This window comes from Geotrypetes seraphini, chromosome 7 (genome assembly GCF_902459505.1).
Source record: "Geotrypetes seraphini chromosome 7, aGeoSer1.1, whole genome shotgun sequence".
Lineage (NCBI taxonomy): Eukaryota > Metazoa > Chordata > Amphibia > Gymnophiona > Dermophiidae > Geotrypetes > Geotrypetes seraphini.
In genome coordinates, this window is record NC_047090.1 from 119,125,266 (window position 1) to 119,135,223 (window position 9,958).

The 9,958-nt window shown below is 36.0% G+C and overlaps 1 protein-coding gene across 1 annotated transcript in view; it reads left to right on the forward strand.

The window, feature by feature from the left end:
- INO80 (INO80 complex ATPase subunit) overlaps nucleotides 1-9,958 on the forward strand; it is a 348,126-nt gene that overhangs the window by 128,634 nt on the left and 209,534 nt on the right. The window contains 2 exon segments of the mRNA XM_033951235.1: nucleotides 225-305; nucleotides 4,494-4,589. Of these exon segments, the coding sequence (XP_033807126.1) occupies nucleotides 225-305; nucleotides 4,494-4,589 (177 nt within the window).

The window sequence follows — 9,958 nt, forward strand, 5'->3', positions numbered from 1 at the left end:
GCAGGGTCTGTTGGAAAGGTTAGGCACTGACTTTTTTTTTGGGGGGTGGGGGGAGTAAGAGGAGTTGATACCCATGTGGAGGAAGCTAGAGATTAAATATAAGTTTTCTCTGATGCAATGCCTTCACTTCCTTTGTACTGACTACATGGAGGCCTATTCATTGGACAGGTCTCTTGGTAAACACCCTACTTTTTGTTCATGATGGTTTGTTATTATTTTGGCAGGGTATCAATGGGATCTTGGCAGATGAAATGGGTCTGGGTAAAACTGTGCAGAGTATTGCTCTATTGGCACACCTTGCTGAGGTAAGCAGCTCTTTTTTTTTTTTTTTTTTTTTTAGTTTTCATATAGTGGAATAGAACACTTCTATAATATGCTGAAAGAGACTGCAGAGGCCTTGTCAGTTGGGTTATTTAACCTTTGCTTAATCCCCTGAACCCCTGAAATAATTCTATCATTGGACAAGCAGGCAGCATATTCTCACATGTGGGTGACATCATCCACGGTGCCCGGTATGGACAGTGCTAAAAGTGTACTGTCACTTTAAATGTCTAAGAAGCTTCAAAACTGACCGCACGCACGAGTGGCTTCCCACCTGACTTCGGCTCTTGGTTCCTTAGTTTTTTGTTTTCAATGGAGCAAAGAAGTTGAATTTTGGACTCTGTCCAAATTGCGTTTCCTTCCCAATGTCTTTTTTGCCTTTCGGCTCAATTTTGTTTATTTTTCTATTAGTAGTAGTAGTATTCCTTTGGTTCTTCCTTTAAAAAAAAATAAAATAAAAAATCTTGTTACTTGGTATTTTCTGACTTTTTTTTTTTTTTCCTTGGGCTGCAACCATTGAGTTTTTTGACTTGGTCACTGAGATTTTTCCTCACATGCCGAGGCCTTCTCCCAGTTTTAAAAAGTGCAATCGTTGCCAACAAGCCATCTCCATCACTGACCCGCATAGATGGTGCATTCAGTTTCTGGGCCCGGAGCATCGAGTGGACACTTGAATTTGCTGTTCTATGCTGCAAAAATGCTCTTTTAAGGCTTGACAAGTTCAGCAGGAAAAGTTATTTGGACTGGCCATGGCTTCTGGCGACAAATTGATGCCATTGGTACCGATGCCTCCATCAACATCGGACTTTGTTCCTGCATCGGGTAAACAGCTTAAAGTCATCCTTTTCCCCACTAGCATTGCAGGCATCATCAGCATTTAGTCTCTCGATGCATGCCAAGTGTCAGTGCCATCGTCTATCTCCTTCTGTGCAGGCTGTGTCTCCTATAAGTTGTGCTTCCTCATCGAGGTCACTCACCCCTTGACTCACTGGTACTGGCTGTTGAGCCAACAGTACCGGTGCAGTCCTTCCAGGACCAAATGAAGGAGTTTTTTTCAGAGGGAGCTCGGTGATCTGTTGTAAGCACGGGTGCTGTATGCAGCTTAATCGATTGCCTCGGTACCGGACCATCCTGAGCATGACACATCAGGGCCCAAGGAAACTTGCTCCAGTCCTCCATCGAAGCATTAATGGATATCAAGATCACATGGTAACGATGCTCGCTCCTCTAAATCTAAGCATGCATTGCACGGTACCAAATCTCATTCTTCTCTACACAGATCAAGATCTAGACATTCTCATTGATGCACTTCATCTTCCTCTGACCTGTACCGACATCGTTGAAGGAGCCCTTCTCAACGTTGTTACAGCACTTCTCAGACAAAGAAGCATCCTTCTTCATATAGAGAATCTCCTGGAGTTGCAGATGCTGATTCTGATCTTTCTCAACGAGACACTGACTGATCTTGAACCCATCTTATCTGCTCCAGTCATACTGCATCCCATTAGATCCGTCTTCTCTACCTCCTAGGTGTTGATCTCCTGCAGAAGGACTTACTTTCACCAAATTCATCAGGCAGATGGGAAAAGCTTTGCCTGTTAGCTGGCATCGGATATTGAACCCAGAGCAGAGCTCCTTGAAGCACTGGACTTCGATAAACCTCTTAAAGAGCTCCTTAAATTGCCTCTACATAATCTCCTTAAGGTAGCTTTTTTTAAGAACTAGGAGACTTTTCTCACTCTTTCTGTAGTTCTAAGGAAGATAGATTCGTTATACAGAATACAATCCTGTCCCAGTTGCAACTGGCACATCAGTCTCTCCTGGTGGAATCTACTCTTAAAAAATCTTCCAGTATCAGAGTATGTGCTACTGCTCCACAAGAACCGAAGACTGCACTATGGACAAGTTTGGGCACCGCCTCTTCCAAAATTCTATGTTGGCCAATAGGGTTCTCAGTTAATAACTTCTATATGTCGTTTTACCTTAAACAACTTATTAAGAAATTAGCTGATTTTCAGCAGTATATTCCATCTGACAGGCTTCCAGAATTTCAGGAGACTACTCATTGCTTCCTTCAAACCAGAAAGTTTATAGCAAGAACAGCTTTTGATACACTTGATGTGGCATCCAGAGCATTGGCTATGTCTATTGCTATGAGACGTCTTTCATGACTGCGAGTCTCTGACATGGACATTAACGTTCAGGATCGTTTAGCAAACATTCCCTGTCTTGGTGAACAGCTCTTTGGGGACATGGTAGAAGATGCCACCCAAAACTTACCCGACATGAGCAAAGCTGGATCACCTTAATGGTATCTAAGGCAAGACTTGGCCATCTAAATCTCAGAGACGTGCTTCCTATTCATCCCAAACGACCCCCGACGAACGCAGCACCAGGAATCCCCCCCAACTCCCGCACTAGTGAAAATCGGCTGGAGGGATGACCATTCCCTCCTGCCATTCTCTGCCCCCCTGCGACACAAAAATGGCAGGAAGGATGCCTACTCCCTACTGCCATGCCTCCCCCCAAGGCAGCGAAGCGGCAGAAGGGATGCCCACTCCCTCCTGCCACCGAAGGCTCACCCCTGTGCCAGGTGCCCTCCCCCAAGCATCCCCTACCCTTCCCCTTTCCCCATCCTCGATATTTTAACTATGAAATGCCTCCTTTTTTTAAATTTAAATTTTAGAATTGAAAACCGTCTAGGTAACCATTGATAGATGGTATATCAAGTATGAAATAAACTTGGGGGAAAAAAAAGGCAGGAGGGATGCCCATATTCCCTCATGTCATTTGAGGTCCTCCGAAACCCCCCTCCCGGTACCATTTAGAGAAGTTGGAGTGGGAGGTAAGCTCAGTCTGTCCCTCTCGTAGGCCCACCAGTTCAAAATGGTAGGCCTTTCCCTCCCTTGTGCATCATGTGATGCATGGGGAGGGGACTTAGGCTCTTCTCTCTGTATCCCTGGCGAGGGAGTGGGCATCCCTCAAACTGTTTTGCTACCATGGGGGGTCGAGGGTGGAGTCATCATGGTAGGAGGGAGTGGGTATCCCTTTTGCCTTTTTTTCTCGTGCGAGGAAGGTGAGATTGGCATGGCAGGAGGAAGTAGGCATTCCTCCTGCCATTTGAAGGGGAGAGGTATGTTCCCGGTGTCAGATCGGCAGGGGAATGCTTTTTTATTTTTCAAATGGGGCAGATATTGTGCATGTGTAATATGCACAGCATTTGTGCCTATTAATAATAATAATAATAATAATAATAATAAAAAAAGGGTTAGACAGGTAAGTGACTGGTCTTGACCAGTTGTTGTTTTTTTGGATCGCTAAAAGCAATCACTTTTTCAGTGCATTAGGAAGCCATGTTAAAGCATCAATCACTCTACTAGTTTACATGGCATTTTAATATTAATCAGCTTATTTGCATGGGTCAGGGAATGAGCGATTGTGCAGAAAACCAGGCAGTGAGCCATTTTCTGCATCAGGTTGGCAAATGCGATCGTCACTAAACCTGTTGTAACAGCTTTAGCAATGATCACTGGCTTTAGTGCATCTGGGCCTATGTCTTCACATACCTATTCATCCCAATGAATTCTATTCTATTCTATTCTATTCTAAGTTTTAATAAACACTGAGGTAGTCTCATGTGACAGCAGTATGCATGAATGTGTGTGCATATGCAGTGATGCTTCTGGAAAAAGCTAAGCTGGTGAAGCTTTTTAATGCATTGGGCTCTGTCAATGACATGCCCACCTGTGAGAACTTGTGTCCTGCTATTCACGGAGTATACTTAACATGTTTCTCCAATCCATTCTGATAAAGTAGTGCACTGCTACCTGGAGCCATAAAATTAAATACTTTACTCTGTTACCAGTATTTATTCTAATTGTGTGTTTCAAACAACATACTTTGGACATGACAGTTTTTCAGGGCTGCATAAAATCTAGGGAGGGAGGATTCTTTCATGAACCTTGGCCTTTGTTCTTTTGTTCTGGTAGTTGTGGGTAAGGTCTAAATGGAGTGACACATTCATGGTATGAGGGAAATGTTTGACAGGAAGCTCCTACATTTCCTTTTTCTGCTGAGGAAATTTTTTCTGACTGATATTCTGTAATCCTATTCTTTAATGGAGTATCAGTGTTTCACTGAAGTTTTTAATCTAATTGGTTTGTCTTTATCAGAGAGAGAACATCTGGGGGCCCTTTTTAATCATTTCACCAGCATCTACTCTGAATAACTGGCATCAAGAATTCACCAGATTTGTACCTAGATTCAAGGTAATTCTAGCATCCTGTCAATTTGTCTTTCAATGAAGTGTGTTAACACTGCTTAGTCTGTTAGGTTATTTTACCATGTAGTTTCCTCTTTCTCCCTGTTGCTTCACCCTCAACTAACTGTTCAACAAAATCAAGGCATGGCAAGTTTTTCAGCAGGGTAAAGGTTAGAAGAGACCTCTTCAGTGCTCTTGCTCAAGATAGCAGTGATATCTGTGCCCACTTACAGGTTCTGAACAAATTTCAGTGTCTTTTAAATGTTGGTATTGGTGTAGCACTATGCACTAGTTATTATTGTACTTTAATGAAGGGAAGTCAGTATGCTAGGTCAGTCCCAGGACTGTTTGTTGTACTGAATGCTCTTATGGGTGGTGGTCATGGGTAACTTGTGTGATGGTGTTAGGAAATCATCTTTGACTTTATGTTTTTTTTTTCCCATTATTTTTTATTTTCAATTTTTACATAAAGTGTACAAAATATTAAAATACAATTGATAAATACATAGTATCACTTTTATATCTAATACATTATATATCTGAATTTGATTTTTCCCCTCTCCCTCCCCCCACCCTTTTATTACTTTAATATAATATTTTTAATTTAGAAATTTTACATAAAATGTACAAAATATTAAATTACAATTAAATAAATACACAATATCATTTTTATATCTAATACATTATATTCTAACTATATTTATATCCCCTCTCCCTCCCCCCACCCTTTTATTATTTTTCATTCATACATATTGTATAACATATTATAACATATTATGTAAATATTATTTTCATTATCCCCCCTCTATGTGCGTCATAAAAAAGATACTTAAAAGAAGAAAAGAAGAGAAATCTTAATATTTATTCATTGCAGTATTTTGTCAATGGCCCCCATATTTTTATGAATTTGATATATGTCCCTCTTTGTATTGCTATTGTTCTTTCCATTTTAAATATGTGACATATTGTATTCCACCAAAATGTATAATTTAGGTTATTATAATTTTTCCAATTATTGGTTATATGTTGAATGGCAACCCCTGTCATTATTAATAAAAGCTTGTTATTTTCTGGTGAAATTTGACTTTTTTTTCTCATCATCATTCCAAATAATATTGTATCATATGATATTGCAATATGATTTTCCATCAATTTATTAATTTGTGGCCAAATTGAATTCCAAAAAGTTTTAATATAGGGACAATGATACAATAAATGATCTAATGTTCCTGGTTCTAGATTACAGTGCCAGCATTTATTGGACTTAGAACTGTCTAATTTTTGCAAACGTGTAGGGGTCCAAAAAACTCTATGTAATAAAAAGAACCAAGTTTGTCTCATAGATGCTGACACTGTACATCCCATTCTCCAAGACCAAATTAGTGGCCATTGAGATGCATTAATCTGATGTCCAATCTCAATGCTCCAAATATCTCTTAGACCATTTTTTGGTTTTTTATTCAAATATCCAGATATTAATTTATACCACAATGCGGCTTGATGTCCTAGGAAGTCTGTTTGAAAACATAAGAACTTTAAACTATATTGATTATTTAATGTTTTCCATTCAGGGAACCCAACCTGAATGGCCTGCTTCAATTGCAACCATTTAAAACTTTGTGTTTTATTAAGACCAAATCTATGTTGCAATTGTGAAAAATCCAGCAGTTTACCTTCTGAAATAACATCGTCTAGAGATCTAATGCCTGCAATAATCCAGTTCTTCCAAAGGATTTGAGTTCCGCCTATTTTGATCTTGGAGTTTATCCATATAGATTGATTAGTTGATTTATTTATTGGGATAGGTGTTAATTTATCAATAAACCTCAATGTTTTCCAAGTATCCATTAATATTTTATTTTCTCTGTATCTTCTAGGCATGTTAATACTTGGCAAATGAACTAAATTTAGGGGAAACATAAGGCGCCATTCCAAATATAACCAATCCGGTGCATTATCCATAAGTTCTGGGAGGATCCAATACATACCCTGACGTAGAATATAGGCTTGATGGTACCTATAGAAATTTGGAAAATTTACCCCTCCCTCTTTAATTGATTTTTGCAAAGTTACTAAAGCTATTCTAGGTGTTTTACCAAGCCAAAGAAATTTTATTAAAATACTATTAAGTTTTTTATAAAAGGACCCCTGAAAATAAATAGGTATCATACTCATTTGGTAGCAAACTACAGGTAATATCATCATTTTAATAGTTTGAACTCTTCCCCACCAAGAAATATGTAATGGGTTCCATTGTTCACATAACTCCGTAACTTTTTTTAATACATATTTTTCATTCTCTTTTACTGTATCTTCAATTGTATTTTTAACTTGAATGCCAAGATATTTAAATCCTTCTTCTTTCCATATAAATGGAAAAGTATCAAATAATCCTTTTACACAATGAACATTCAAGGGTATAATTTCAGATTTATTCCAATTAATTTTATAACCTGAAAATTTGCCAAACTTATCAATTAATTCCAATAAAGAAGATAAGGTAGACTCTGGATTTCTCAAATAAAGTAAAATATCATCAGCATAAGCCGAAATTTTATATTCCATATCTGAATATGGAATACCTTGTATCTCCCTCGTTTGCTGTATTGCTAACAATAAGGGTTCTAATACAACATCAAATAATAAAGGAGATAAAGGACAACCTTGTCTAACTCCCCTCTGCAATTGAAAACCATCAGAAATCTTATTATTAATATTTAGTCTTGCAATCGGGAAGCTATACAATGTTTTTACCATTTGTATAAATCCAGAACCTATACCAAACCATTCTAAAGCCTGATACATAAAATTCCATTCTACCCTGTCAAATGCTTTTTCAGCATCTAATGAAACTGTAAAAGCCGGTTCATCCATTTTTTTTGATAAGTTTAACATGTGAAACAATAATCTAGAGTTATTAGAGGAATGTCTTTTAGCAACGAAACCCGTTTGATGCATATCTATAATATGTGGGAGAGCTTTGGCTAGTCTCAAAGCCAAAATTTTCGCCAAAAGTTTATTATCAACATTTATCAAAGATATAGGCCTGTAGTTTGAAACCAAAGTAGGATCTTTATTTGGCTTAGGCAAAACAATTATTATTGATTCAGCCATAGTACCTTTAATATTACCTTTTGTAATTTGTGTCTGATATAAATTTAGTAAATGTGGGGAAAGGATATTTTGAAATGTTTTATAAAATTCTACTGTATAACCATCACCACCTGGAGCGGATCCAACTCTAAGAGATCTCAATGCTGTTTCTAATTCTTTTAATGATATAGGTTCATCTAAACTCCGTTTTATATGATCAGGAACCTTAGGTCCATTAATTAAGTCTAAAAAATTTTTTCCATCTTTTTGTCTTTCCAAATAAGGCTCGGAAGAATACAGGTCCTTATAAAATTTTAAAAATTGTTTTATTATTATATTTGTTTGATTTGTTATTATACCATTATCATCTTTAATTCCATTAATATTAGTTCTTCTTTTTTTTGCTTTAAGATAATTTGCCAATAATCTCCCCGCCTTATTAGAATTTCCATAATACATTGTTTGCTTGGAAAACAAATCTCTTCTTATCATTTTTGAATTTAATTCATTATATTTACCTTTTGCTTTCAAAAAAGCTTGCAAAACTTCATATTCCCATTTACTTATCAATTTAGCTTCTAATATTTTTATTTCTTTTTCTATTTCTAAATATTGTATTTTAATCTGTTTCCTAATAAAAGCTGAATATGATATAATATTACCCCTCATAGTTGCTTTAAATGCATCCCATAAATTCTCTATAGATGTATCCTCCACTAAATTTATTTGAAAGAAATCGTTAATTTGTGTTTTAAAATTTTCCAAAAATTTGTCATCCACAAGCAATGCATTATCAAATCTCCAAAGAGGTCTACCATTCTCTAATTGATCTAATTGTATTTCTATCCATACTCCCGCATGATCCGAAATAATAATAGGATCTATGGAAGCTTTAATCACCTGTTGCACTTTATTTGTTGAAACAAAAATATAATCTATTCTTGAAAATGATTTATGAACCTGTGAACAAAATGAAAATTCCTGATCATTAAAATGAAGAATACGCCATATATCTTTCAAATCACATGATTGAACCAAATTATCTAAACCTAAAGATTTAATACTTTTACCTGGTTTTTTATCCAATAATGGATCCATTACAGCATTAAAATCTCCAGCCACCACTAAATTAGAAGCAGCCAGTGGTAACAACATATTCTGTAATTTTTTAAAAAATTCTGTTTGATTCGAATTAGGGGCATATATATTGAACAACGTCAGGGCATCATTTCCCATACTTATTTCAATATGTATCCATCTTCCATGTGGATCTGAATTTTTTACCTTAATATTGGCCATACATTTTTTATTTATAAGAATTGCTACCCCTGCCTTTTTACCCTCTGCTGGAGCAAAAAGACATTCTTTTACCCACCCACCCGATAATTTCTGTGATTCCTTTTTATTAAGATGGGTCTCCTGCAGACAGTAAATATCCGCATTTTGCTTTTTTAAAAATGTTAATACTTTTTTCCTTTTTATTACGTGATTCAGGCCATTGACGTTAATAGAATATAACTTAAAAGACATTATATATTTTAATACTTCTCATTATAATCTTTTTCTCCTCTTCTTTCATATTTAGAATCCAAAAATTGTTTTTCCCGACACACATATTTACCCCTAAAGTATCTAATCCCTTGTTTATTTTTTCCTTAATCTTTCTAGTAAATACTCTCCTTTTCCCTCCCTTTCCCACCCAATACAATGGCTGCTTAAGGATACACATTGGAACTGTAACCCAAATCTTTTCCTCCCCTCTAGGCATTCAATATTCAATCAAATTTCCCTTCTATCTATTTATATTTATCTTTAATATTTTTAGTCATATTTTCATAACATATCATTAATGTATCTTTATCCATTTAACAGTTTTTAATTTATTTTTCTTTGGTATTATTATTTACATCATGAAATTTCATCTTAAACATATATTTAGTATGTTAATGTTTTTCCTATATCTTGCTCTTTCTTTCTTATAAGTTTTTATTGTCTTTTCTTTGTATCATTTTTCTTTCTTCAGATATTTCAATATTTCATATTTTTATAATTTTTTCATAAAGTCATCAAAACCATCTTAAAATTTTATATTAAAATATCATAGGTTCTGGTTTAGAAAGAAAAGCTTTTAGTTTTTCTGGATCCTCAAAATATAAGGATTTGTCTCCAGATGATACTCTCATTTTCGCTGGATAATATAGACCATATTTAAAGCCTTTTTCTTTTAGTTGAGGTCTCATGTCTAATAGTCTCTTTCTTTTATTTGCTGTATTTTTGGCAAAG